This window comes from Pelobates fuscus, chromosome 10, assembly GCF_036172605.1.
Source record: "Pelobates fuscus isolate aPelFus1 chromosome 10, aPelFus1.pri, whole genome shotgun sequence".
NCBI lineage: Eukaryota > Metazoa > Chordata > Amphibia > Anura > Pelobatidae > Pelobates > Pelobates fuscus.
In genome coordinates, this window is record NC_086326.1 from 53,305,160 (window position 1) to 53,319,050 (window position 13,891).

A 13,891-nucleotide genomic window follows, 5' to 3' on the forward strand; every position below is an offset into this window, starting at 1 on the left:
CCGTACCGGTAGTCCAGATCCGAAATGCCAGCAAGTTCCCTCTGCACGAGAGATACGGCAAACCCCTAACGATTGTTTCAACCTTGTAAGGCATCATCAGTGAGGTATAGCCAATATCCCTCTAGGCACCGTGAGCAAGGGGTCCTCGTCTGGATTGTGAAATGTAACTAAAGTGCAAAATGTAGGACACAAATGTAACCTCTTTACTGCTGAGCAGTAAAAAATGTACTCAATAAAGACATAATTAAGGGGTACCGTCATTTAAAAAAAGGAATAAGTACGTGAGATACCTCATTAAAAATGGTAAAAAACCTCATAAGCTTGTACTTGATGATGTTGCATTACAAGCTTGTTTGTTATTCTGAACATAGAAAAAATAAAGAATAATAATAATAAAAAAAAATTATAAGAAATACAGAAGACGCCTCATTTGAAAGAGAAACAGCCAGTTGGTGAAGCATGGGTGGGAAGCAGAAATAAACCAAAGGCATACAAAATAAGCCACCACCACTGACAGGTGTTTACGTTTGCTACGATAAACATTTCTTAATTACAAAGCCCCATGGGTATTACCACAACTTGTACATATGGGTTCATCTTTCAGTACAGGCCTTGCCCTTCCATCCAGGAAATCTAAAGCCTGCCTGGTTGCGAGTGGCGCCTCCCTACTGTGGAAAGGAGAAGACAATGTAGGTCTTCCCTTGTACTTTCAGGGAAGGTTAACCGTGCAGAGAATGCAAGAATAAACTTGGCTTCCCCTGTCCCGGAGGTTAAAGGGACACTCCGGACTCCTAAAGCACTCTAGCTTGCTGAAAATCTTTATGTTTGAAGAGTATGTCCTATATTTTTATTTTGGAAAAAGTTCGGATTTCAATAGAAATTAACACTTTTATAACACATACTAGTAACACCCCCTGGCTTTTCGAGCAGACAACAGGTCCTGTTACTTCCTGGTTTGGTTAGCTTATTTGCACTGAACTAAAGAGGTGGCAATTGTCCAGAGCACCTGCATTGAGCTGCATTGGGAAGTCTGATTGGACAGCCACAGAAAATCTGGCTGGGGTTAGAAGGGGAGGGCTTGCAAAGGCTGTAGACAAGAGATCCACATTTTTGCAAGCTGTTTTTTGATAGAACTCAATGAAAAAAAAAATACAATTAAACAATTACAATTAAATGCATGCATGATTTCATTGGGGGTATATCTACTAAACATTGACTTATTTATTTTGTATTTTGGCAGTGGACTGTCCCTTTAAATAAAAACAATAAATATCCTGTACCTGCTCTTGTGCTTTTCTTGTGAGTGGAGCATAATCTTGCAGCAGGGTAGCCATAGTAAAATAGGTTGTTGACAATTCCCAATATACAGAATCCCAAACTGCCTGATGAGCCTCCCTTTTCTCCAACGATCTTAATGCTTTATGGTAATAATCAATAGCCTGTAGAAAGGAGGAAATCATTATTAGTACAGGGTGACTGAAGAAACAAGTATACATGATGACATTTTTCCAATCAATGGTTTATGAAACAAATTGGCTTCAGTTTAATGATGAGAATAAAAACATTGAAGAAACATGACATGGATTACATTTATCATGGTTGCATTAGCGTGTAAACCATGTTCTCTTGGTCCTCCCAGGAGACTAACCAAGGTAACCAGCACTTAAGCCTTTTTGGAGGAACATTCTACTAAAGCACTTTCAGTTTCTTGTACAAAATGATGGTAAGAATGGCAGCTGCTACTTAAGATTAGCCATTCAATAATCCTTGTAGATGTCAATGCAGGGCAAATAGCTCAGATAAAACGCTGTAAGAAGGATGCTTGTGTCCATGCTAGAGGTATAGACTCTTCATAGAGTTTACTGCATTACAACCAGTAACAGAGCAAAATGAAAGCATATTGACCAAGACAATGCCAATATTTGCTGTGGCGAAATGAATTTTCAAGAAGTGTGGTCATTTCTATTTTAATCAGTGTTAAAGGGTCTAGATCAGGCTTCCCCAAACTCCAGCCCTCCAGGTGTTGCTGAACTACAACTCCCATGATTCTCGGTCTATCTATATTATTCATAGAATCATGGGAGTTGTAGTTCAGCAACATCTGGAAGGTCGGAGTTTGGGGAAGCCTGGTCTAGATGGTCTTCAAGTAGTCCAAGGAGCGCAGACTCCGTCTTTTCCCACATGCACACAGGATTTACTACCAATGATTTTATCCAAACAGGATTCCTAACCTTATTACCTTATTATAGTACAACGCCTCCTCTGGGGAGAACTCCCCTCGACTTGAATCATTCCCACTTCCAGAGTGAGCTTGTGCACAAATCCGCATCAGACGCCCCATGTTGCACAACAGTAGGGCAATGTTCGTTGTATCCTTAATAGATTCAAAATTAAGAATTCCCTTTTCAAAACAGGAGAAACTTTTCTTCCACAATTCTTGCTCTGCACTTGAAACCCCTTTGTTTGCTAGAAAAAAAGGAGGGAAACATAGGCGTATCATATAAAGCATTAGAGTATTTATGCAGATTAAGTCACAGTCCGTGGATAAGGCTATTTTTTTTGCTAGCCAGATCTTTGTCAGAGGTACGCTTCTAAATGAAGGGCTAGATGCATAGTTATAGAGGTTTTCACTTTAGAGTTTTTGTCTAACAACCCTTTTAGGTCATATTACCACTCATTATGTTAGGAAAATAATCCAGTACTCAGTGCCAGATTAAGAGCCCAGTGAGCCTGGTGCTGAATATTATGATGGGGCCTAATTACAGAATTTATCGACCAAAAACAATAAAACAGTCATACCTCTCAAGCGTCATGTATCTGATGGAGTTGGTGTTGGAGGGAAACTCAAAGGATGCCGCTATAAGAAAACACATACTCTATGCTAATCTCTCTCTAATTTATGCTTTCATCTTTCAAGTAAATCCATACCCCCTAAACAGCAGTGTTCAGTGAAGCAGGAAGTCAATGGGCAGGGTAAAAGGGTGTGCCACTGACACAAATCACGTGACCAGAACTGCTAAAAGGAGTGAACATGCCCAAAAAGGGGCACATCTGTCCAAAGAATTGGTAGGCCAGCCTGGCATCAGTGTCCCTATGTATCACCATGTCACCCAGTCCTCTAGTCTCCCAGTGTCTATGTCCCCTAGTCTCCCAGCGTCTATGTCCCCTAGTCTCCCAGTGTCTATGTCCCCTAGTCTCCCAGTGTCTATGTCCCCTAGTCTCCCAGTGTCTATGTCCCCTAGTCTCCCAGTGTCCCCATTTCTCCCAGTGTGTCCCTATGTCTCAGTGTCCCCCGTGTCACTGGGAGACATGGGGGGGCACTGGGAGACATGGGGGGGCACTGGGAGACATGGGGGGGCACTGGGAGACATGGGGACACTGGGAGACATGGGAGACATGGGGACACTGGGAGACATGGGGACACAAACATTTGGGGAAACTAAGACACTAGAGACACTGAGAAACATGGGAACAGACACTGGGAGACTAGGGGACACTGGGAGACATACACTAAGGACACTGGCTGGGAGGCCTATTCCATGGGCCTAGGCCTGGAGCTGCAGCTCCATCAGCCCCTATGTTAATCCGACCCTGCCAGTACTAGAACAAAAATAAGTTTGGTACCTAAGACCAGAGTGACAGAACCATGGCTTAACCCTAGAAATCACAAAAGTAAAGCACGTTGTGGACCTCACTATTGACACAGCAGTTCAGTCCTGTCTAGTAATTGCACATAACCCTCAGAGTATAACTATATCATAAAAAATATTAAATTCTTGCCCAGGCGCTCCCCCATAATCACATTTAAAGCAAAGGAGTCATAAACAAATATGGGCTGACTATAGGAGTCCCTCCATGAGTCCCTAATAATGTCCTGTCCTGTAATGGGAGTGCTGGGAGTAACCAAAACACAAGGGTAAATTTTATATACAATCAAAGCATGTCGGTATTGCAATAGTTCTATCAAAGGAAAAGAACAAATACTATCCAGAGTGAAAAATCTAAAATTGCGGTAGCCGAGGAAACCTGGTCAATCTTAAATAGCATGCTACAAGACAAATACGGCTTAGAGCCCCCATTCCAGAAAACACCCACCACAAACATACCAAGTCTTTCTGATTGGATTGCTGCCGATTGATTCATAAAGAACACTCCAATTTCGTTTCTGATGTTACCCAGCCTTTTCAGCACCTGTGTGTGCTGGTCTGGGTTGTGGGTCTGTAAATTTGCAAACAGCAGGATCTCCAGAGCTGCTTCATAGCACTTGCAGCTAATCGAGAGCTGACACTCCAGGTCATTGGTTAAGTCAGTAGCCCAGGCAAATCCTATTAAAGACAGATTATTGGTTCAATGGCATGCTTTACACAAGAGGGGGAAAAGGGTAACCACACCACAATTTGAAGTATATTCACATTCTCTGACCAGAAGCCACCATTTATATTATATGAACTATAATGTACCCCATAAAAGAAAATACTGTCTGATAAAATCTAGAAATGAATAAAATAACTAAAAAGGAAAATGCATAATGATCAAACAAAGACAGAAAAGAGATACCATCCAGGTTCAAAATATAGAAATAAAGAAAGTGAAAAATGGAGAGGGTAGGAACATGTTAGAAACATGATAAAATGGGCAGAATGGTGCAGAAGAAGAGGAACAGAAAAAAAAAGAAAAAGAAAAGAAAGGGAACAAAGTCAGGAGTCTAGAAAAGCACATACGTGGAAATGATACATTAAAACAACTCAGTTCTAAAAGAATGGTACATATACACTGAACCTTGGTGTGAGGAAACAAATACAAGACAGAGAGAGGTGAGGATAGATAAATTGATGGTAAATTCAGCAAAAAAGTTAGCCCTTGCCCTTTTTAATACTAAAATATAGGATTCTAGTATATGCTATTTTGGCTTTCTGTATTGTATCACTAATGTAATAGAGTGACATTTACTCATGTGTTATTAACAATAAATAAAAATTATATCCGTAAAAAAGGCAACGTATAGTATTTTATAAATGAATTAGATTAACTGTTAAAGTGACTGAGTGACCCACGGGGTCCTGAAATGAAAGAGCTGTGGATTTTATACTGCTGAATAAGCTAAGATTTTTCAAGATTGGGGTTTACACAGTTTGTAACACTGAAGCATAGCACAGTTAAAGAACAAGAACACACAGCATATGAACCTTGGCAGCTAGATTCCCTGTGAAGGCTGTGTAGGATTTCCTGATCATCTCTGGTTTGGTAATTGTATTCCTCAAAGTATGCAGCCCTGTTACTTGCATTCTGGGCCAGCATTAACTGTATATCCCCGCAGAGAGTGAGATATTGACACAACAGGAGCATCACATCAGGGATAATGCCGGTGCACAGACAACTGTAAGAATCTGTAAGAACAATACATATATCACATGTTAACAGCGGGGCATTCAACCCCAAGACAGACATATCAAATTAGATAGATTAGTTAGATGCTACATGAGCAAGTAAGTAGCAATGGTGGGTGGTCAGGCCGCTAGGAGAGTGAGATGCATTTAAGTTGAAGCAAATAGTGGGCTTCTTGGAAGGGAACGAGGGTGTATAGGAGTGTGAAGCTGAACACAAGTAGTTGTATTAGTTTGGGCAGGTGATTCGTAGGGGTCTGAGGATAGGTAAGTGGGTATGACTTTGGGTAGAACAGGTAGCATTATGTGTAAATTATAATATGAGGTTTGGCAGGTAGGTATGAGTAAGTAGGATGTAGGGCTGGGCAAGTGTGGGCTGAGGTTTGATGCTCAACACACAGTATGCATATGGCAATAGCATGGGCCTGGGCAGGTTGATGACGTAATAGCTAACAAGTAGAGTGGATTTGGGGGCTTTAAAAGTGATTATTAGGTAGGACAGGGTAAGGATTTGGGTTGTGTGGAATTGTACAGGTACATATCACTGTGGTTCATACGGAGGGATGGGTACAGATTTGGGCTGTGTGTTGGTGATGGTATGGGGAATAAATAACACATAATTCCAGATAAACTCATCCAACTGTTGCGAGTGCACCATCCCGCTTAAGGACTTAATTCACTCAAGCAACTTGCACATTTCATATTAAAAGTTAAGGAGGCAGAGATGTGACAGAGCGCTGCCGATAGGAGACACAGCCCCATCCCTGTATGCACTAACCTGCCTCTCCACCTCCTCCCAATGACACAGCATGATAAATCATGATAATATGGCAGAGGTAGAAAGCAGCCACCCAACTCACAAATCAGTAAATGCATAGCAATTTTAGGTTTGAAAAAAAAAAAAAAAAAACGAGAAAAAAAAACAACAAACGCCCACCTACATTATCCAGTGCAACAGCCCAGCTTACAAACCTCTACAGCTGGCCCTTTATATATGTTTTTTTCACCACACAGATTTTTACTCATGTTCTAGAAATTCTAGGGCTCTATTCTACATAGAATACATAATATTTATAATTATTAAACAAACCTTTGGGAATTTGTGTCTCTCAACAAAATCTTATGGTATTACCAGATTAACTCAAATATCTGTGATATAATGCAATGGAGTAGATGACAATTTAGCTTTTGCTAAAGAGAAAATGTTCTCTATAATGAAAAAAATAAATAAAAAAATATGATTTAAAGTAAAACCTTTTGTGTGGTCCTTTGAAGAAAGCAGTTAAAAATGTTGAAAGAGAGAGTGTTGCCGTGTAACAAGCGATAGATGACAGGAGATCACTCCATATCAGCGTTAAGTGGTAAAAAAAAAGAAATGCTATTATCTGCTAAAGCATGAACAATTTCCTCTTGACACAGAAAGGCTGCCACCTACCATGACAATGTAAAGCCAGCTTGATGTATCTCAATGCTCGGCCATATTTCTGCAGACTCGTGGCGGCATCAGAGAGCACATAATAGGCTTTGGAGGCTTTGAGAATCAGCTGGAGCTTCATCTTAAACTGCCAGGCACCCGGGACAATCCCTGATCGACTGGAACACTTATTATCTGATGATCCCACTGCAAAGGGGAGAGGAAAAGTACAAAAAAAATAAAAATAAAATAAAAAATACACCGATTTAAAAAAATTCAAATTAGGATAATAAAAAGAACATTTTCGAATAATTTGGCTAACTCGGGCAAAGTAAGCTGGCCTGTGAACTTTGTGCCAGTGAACTTTAAAGAGATGCAGAGAAGAGTATTTCAGTCGAGTTATTTAAGTACATAGTAATTAAAAAGAAAGTATGTGTGTATAAAACATACAGAGGATACAAAATTGGGAAATAATGCAAACGTGAAGTTATGAAGACAATTTATTATATATATATGTTCTGGTCTGCCCAAGAGTGGTAGGAGTTGCAGCGGTTTCCATTAATTTGGCTCCACTTCCAAAAGTTATGTGCTGGCCGTGACTTTGGAGAGACATAATTATGTAGCTCTCCTGCAATATCAATCTCGGGAAATGTAAGAAGCTTCTAACAGAGCACAGCTCCCACCAAGATCAGTCATAACACATGTATATCCCAGCGCAGCCTTGAGATTATTGTGTCTGGTCAGACTATGCTTTTATGTAAAATAATGTACAGCGTATGAATATATACACACATAGTAATGAGAAAACCTTCACCGGGACAATCCTATCCAGAATATTTCCAAACCCACTCGGCCAACCTGAGCTATTTGCCATTTCAAGTTAGTATAAACACAAGATGGTGCCCTGGGACCACACGTAAGGTAGCAGAACTCTACACCACCAATCATTTTTCTAAACTGAAAACCTCTGAAACTCAGAGGACAGACATGTTTTAGTGTTTCAAATTGGGAAAGCACTTTTAGACTGTCAAATAAGTAAAACAAGGGAACAAAATTTAAAAATGTTTGAGTTGCTTTTCTAGCCAGTATGAGTAAGTTACAGTAGTTAAATGTTTAGTTTTTATTTAACCCCACCAAAAATAAAACAAACAATGTTAGCATTCTTGTTTTTCAAAAAACATTAAGTAGTGGTTTTAGTGCTTTAGGTTTTTTCCTTTAACCCCTTAAGGACACATGACATGTGTGACATGTCATGATTCCCTTTTATTCCAGAAGTTTGGTCCTTAAGGGGTTAAGCATTTAAACTGAAAAACAATCAACACAATTTAATAAAATTAATCTAAACATTCTTTCGCAAATAACCATAAAATATTTTTAAGAAATTACTTTTGTGTAGGAATAGTGCCATCTGTGTTTCCAAGCACTCTGAAGCCACTCCTTCAGTGTCATCCTCATATTTTAGGGGAATTGGTGTGTTGGGGTCAGCAGCAGGGAGCTCCCCTTCCTTTTTAATACTACTGTCAATGGATTTTAAACCCTTTAAAAGAATATATATAAAAAAAAAAAAAAAAATGACGGTCAGAATACTTCTTATTTTAGAATAAAAAAGAAAAAAAGAAAGATGAATCATTCTTACCTCAAGCACATAGCTTAGCACCAAACGGCAGCGTTCTTCTGTGTCACTGCAGACCGGAAACGTGCAGCTGGGCTAGTGAAAGAAACCGCGTTAACGTGGGGTATAAAAGGCCCAAAAAGAAGGTCAAAGATTCCAAGAGAGCCTAAGTGTGTGTTTAACGCATGAATGACTGTGGTTCCATGCAGATTATCAGAAATATCTCTACAGTGAGCAATAAAATTAGTTTCAAGCTAAGCAAGATTTAGGCATATATTACATTTACATTTTTGTCTGCGCCTAAGAGATTATCAGAACTTTATTTAACATTTCATTTTAAAAAACTAATAACAAAATTCCTAATCAAGAAAATAGAGTATGTCTGTAAATGTCACAATTACCTTAAAAATAGCTATTTTAAAAAACCAATAAAAAAAAGCCCCCCAAACAACCAACCGTAAAAACCAAAACAAAAATACTTTGTTTTGTGCAGGCACAGCCAGGGAAATGCATGGAATTGTGAGATTACCCTGATATTCAGTGTTTGTTTGTTTTTTTAAATTATCTCCACTCACTGTACCATCCACCCCAGTAAAGACTTAAAGGGGCACTATAGTCACCAAAACAACTTTATCTTAATGAAACGGTTAAAGTGTATAGATCATGCCCCTGCAGTCGCATTGCTCAATTCTCTGCCTTTTAGAAGTTAAATCACTTTGTTTCTGTTTATGCAGCCCTAGTCACACCTCCCCTGGCTGTGACTCACACAGCCTGCATGAAAAAAATGGTTTCACTTTCAATCAGATGTAACTTACTTTAAAAGTTTTTATCTGTAAATAGTACTCTAATAGCTCGGTAAATAGTACTCTAAATAGCTCTGTAAATTGTACTCTAGATATATACAGGAGAAGATAAGAAAGTCTAAATTAAATAGAATTTGCAATAAAGGAAGTGTAAACATTAGATTACTCTTTACAGGAAGTGTTTTGGAAGTCTGTGCATGTTACTTGCAGGGAGGTGTATCTAGGGCTGAATAAAAGTAATTTAACTCCTAAAAGGCAGCGAATTGAGCAGTCAGACTACAGGGGCATGATCTATACACCAAAACTGCATCATTAAGCTAAAGTTGTTTTGGTGACTACAATGTACCTTTAAACAGCCTTAACTGAGCAAAAGGAATGGGGAATGGTCGCTTCCAGAAAAGAGAGTTCTGCTTCAAAATCAGTCCATAACAATGATCTTACCCTTATTTGATGAGTGGATTTATACTTTTCAGGAACAGACAGTTCCCTGACGGATTTAATAATAGCGACAGCTTTAGAGTCCTCTGTCAAGTTGGAGGCAGAGTTGTAAGAACCGTTTTCATCACTGTCAGCCATTTCTTCTTCCTCCTCTTCACTGTAACTCTCATCAGAGTTCCCATTTGACTGTGTATCTCCACCATCTTCTTTCTTTGGTTCATCCAGCTGGAAGAGCTCTGAAAGCATGTAGTTTGCAGAAGCAATGATCTGAAAGAAACCAAACAAACAGTGAAGGTAAGTATACACATAACAAATGAATTGGGAAAAGACATACACTTGCTAACAATGGACAACCAACGAATAGAGTGACCTATAGTTTGTGGTACTGGAGAATGCCTTGAACAAGTTTAGGGCTTGTGAATGCTTTTTCCAAATTCAGTGGTGGTGGTTGTGGCGAGCATGGCTGCCTGTAATCATGTTAGCGTATACATCCAAAATGTCACACACGTTTCCTAGCTCCATGCTGACCACACCACTTCAAACTGTGTAATTACCAATATTAGCAAATATGCTCATGTACCATGAAAGAGGGCAAGTCTCTTCTCCAGAGGAGAGCAAACCCAATTGTTTGTCTTGTAATGAAGGTAAAACAGTTACATCTCCAGGGTCAGTAAGCAGTTAAAATACTAAAAAAACGGGGCGTGGCTTGAACGCTGATGGCGCCGGCTGCTTAATCTCGGAGCTCCGATCTGCGCAGCTATCATCGCCGCACATATCGCAGCACAGACTCTCCTAAATGGGGCGCACTAAATGCCCAGACACGCACCAGACACCCAGGAGGCAGCTGACTACCCCGCAAAGCTGCTCCCTGGACGGGTTCCTCCATGCGCCAAGAAGACCGCTGAACGCCGAGTAAGGCCCCAAGATGGCCGACGGGCCGACCACGCCGCTGGAGGCCGAGCCACAAGCTCTGTCCCTGGCAGACATCAGGGCGGACATTAGAGCCCTGACCACCAGCATGGTCACTAAAGCTGACCTGAAGGCCACATCTGACACGCTACATGAGGTGATCCGAGTGGAAGTTGCCACGCTGGGGAATGATATGGCAGCACAAGGCACCCGTATACAAGCATTGGAGGCTGCAGAACAATCTATGTCGGGCCGCATTGAAGCTAACAACCTGGCTATTAGCCGACAAGGTACCCTTCTCTTACACCTCAGGGGACCTAGATAACAGGGGACGTAGATCAAACATGAGAATCCGAAACCTCCCTGAGCCACATAACGAGGAAAATATGGAAGCCACACTCACAGCACTATTCAAAGAAATACTGGGCCCAGACGCACCGCCTAACATCAGATTCGACAGAGCACACAGGGCTTTTCGGCCACGAAGCACTGACAACTCGCCCAGAGATATTATATGTTGCCTGCACGAATTTAAAGTGAAAGATCTTATCATGTCAAAAGCCAGATCCAGACAAAGCTGGCCGTTCCAGGGAGCTGAGGTTGCCCTGTACCAGGACCTCTCACCCCTCACACTAGAAGCCCGCAGAGCTCTAAGACCCATAACACAATTGTTACGGAGCAGAAACATACCATACAAATGGGGGTTTCCCCTTTAGCCTGCTAGCCTGCCATGAAAATGAATAGGTACCCGTGAGGTGGCCGGATGAGGTCCCAGTGTTCCTGCGAAGGCTGGGCTTGCCGCACACAGAAGTGGCCGACTGGATCTTGGGACCACTTGAACAACGGCCAGGCCCCATAGCACAGAGAGCCGCCAGAAGACGCAGAGAGGACTCACCGCGCAGACCTCCAGCACATAGTCCGCGCTACCCGGCCCAACATGCTGAATGAGAGACAGGCTGACCCAATGGGCCAATGTGAAGCCACCAGTGATTGGCGGTCCGGAGACATCGACAGACAAGACCAGGGGACGGAGCCACCAAAACCCACTCATATAAGCACTTTCTACCCCGCCCCCCCCCCCCCCATCTTTTGACATGCACTGATGACAGGTTTTGGCCCTTACCAAACCCTCCCGGGACCCACCCCACCACGGGACACAACTTATGACAGAGGCACAAACTTGGCCCTATCCAGATACCTGTCTCGGCACGCTAGATTGTACAGCATGCCCTGTTTACCTACAGACTTTTCCTCCTGTCAAACTGCCAAACATGTTTACTTATGCTGGGTGGTTGGCTCTGGGGGGAGGGGGGTTTGGGCTGTGGGGGGAAAGTCACACAAAAAAAAACAAAAAAAAAACAAGTGTCACAGTTCCACACCGTACCAAACGAATTAAACTGCCGTTAGCAGACATACCTGACACCACGCACAGGCGGATGGAGCAGTATACCGAGTACGACTATTAAGACCATCCTGAAGACCCTCAGGGACCTTCGGCTCATAGACACGTGGCAGGCACTACACCCGGTGGAACGAGACTTTACATACTACTCCACACTACACCACCGGTACTCCAGAATTGATTACATCTGCATACAGCAGGAGGGACTCACATACCTCAGGAAGGCTGACATCCAACCTACGCCCTGGTCGGACCACAGTGCGGTAAAAGTGGAACTGGAATCGCCCCTATATCGCCCGACCAAGATGACATGGAGACCTAACGACGCCCTACTTCTGGACGAACCAACGAGAACGCAGGTGGCTGAGCACATCCATCAATACTTCAAGGAGAATACGACGATAGAACCATCAGGCATGACGATCTGGGAAGCACACAAAAGCGTCCTGAGGGGACACCTAATACGGTTAGCAGCGCAGAAGAAAAAAGACGCAGGACAACAACTAAGAGACCTCACCCAGCAGTTAGCGGCCTTGGAACAGAGGCATAAAAGATCCCAATGTGACCAGACATATAGAGACCTCGTTGCGAAAAGGAGACAACTAAAAGAGATCATAGAACACAGGTATGCAAGACAACTGCAACGCTCAAAAGCATTCTTCTATAGACATGCCAACAAGGGTGGGAAACTGCTGGCCCAAATGCTGCGGGGTCTGCAAAACAGGGCCCAGGTGCACGCCCTGCGAACCAGACGAGGCAGATTGTCGCAATTCCCTGAAGAAATCGCGGAGGAATTCAAGCTCTTTTACACAAACCTCTACAACATAGACGACTCAAACGGGGTCCCTGATGCCGCACAAAAACAAAACGGACACGGTGAACTACCTGCAGGACTTCAGCCCTGATGCCCTCACCCCGGAGGAAGCAGAAACGCTTGACGCGCCGGTGACTGAAGAGGAGGTCAAACTAGCCCTAAAAGTAGCTAAGAACGGTAAAGCACCAGGCCCGGACGGTTTCCTGGTAGAATACTACGAGAAGTTCAGCGACGAACTGGTACCGAAATTGGTTAGCGCACTAAATAGCCTACGGGAAGGAGCATCCTTTCACAAGGAATCCCTAGCAGCGACGATCACGGTGATTCCGAAACCGGGCAAAAACACAGAACAAGTGGGGAACTACCGCCCGATATCTCTCATCAACACAGATGTCAAGCTCTTCTCGAAGATACCATCTTTTCGACTACAGACGTACATGCCGCGACTGATCCACCCGGACCAAACGGGGTTCATCCCAGGCAGGGAGGCCAGAGACAGCACCCTCAGGCTCTTTGTGTTCCAACACGCAGCAAAACACCTTAAGAAGAAGCTACTTCTGCTATCCACGGACGCAGAAAAAGCATTTGATAGAGTGGATTGGCGATTTCTGATGGAAACACTGCGGAGAACAGGCATCGGAGACCAGATGCTGCAATGGATCGCAACACTATCATCAACCAAATGCTTAAGTCCGAGTGAATGGGGCACTCACAGATAGCTTCAACATAAAGAACGGAACCAGGCAAGGCTGCCCACTCTCGTCGCTTCTATTTGCGCTCACCTTGGAACCACTCCTGGATAGAATACGAAGGAACCCTAAGGATTCTAGGCTTCAGCCATAGAACGCAGGAACACAAGGTCGCCGCTTACGCAGACGACATGCTATTCTTCCTGGCTGAACCTTATGACAGAATTCCAGACGTATGGCAATTTATCGGGGCTCAAACTAAACATACCCAAGTGCGAGATACTGAATGTGACGGTACCAGGGGAAGAATGCGAGTGGCTACGATGACAATTCCCGTTTCACTGGTGCACGGAGAGCATGAAATACCTGGGGCTACAGGTTACCCCCGACGAGAAAGATCTGTACGCGCATAACTACACACCCCCT

General features: G+C 42.8%; 1 protein-coding gene across 1 annotated transcript in view; it reads right to left on the reverse strand.

The window, feature by feature from the left end:
• The window catches only part of EDRF1 (erythroid differentiation regulatory factor 1), a 129,005-nt gene that overhangs the window by 34,147 nt on the left and 80,967 nt on the right, over positions 1-13,891 (reverse strand). The window contains exons 12-19 of the mRNA XM_063435076.1: positions 9,655-9,918; positions 8,435-8,506; positions 8,185-8,335; positions 6,820-7,005; positions 5,187-5,387; positions 4,107-4,325; positions 2,240-2,466; positions 1,281-1,439 (exon numbers count right to left, since the gene is read on the reverse strand). Coding sequence (XP_063291146.1) covers positions 1,281-1,439; positions 2,240-2,466; positions 4,107-4,325; positions 5,187-5,387; positions 6,820-7,005; positions 8,185-8,335; positions 8,435-8,506; positions 9,655-9,918 — 1,479 coding nt within the window. The remainder of the gene's footprint in view (positions 1-1,280; positions 1,440-2,239; positions 2,467-4,106; positions 4,326-5,186; positions 5,388-6,819; positions 7,006-8,184; positions 8,336-8,434; positions 8,507-9,654; positions 9,919-13,891) is intronic.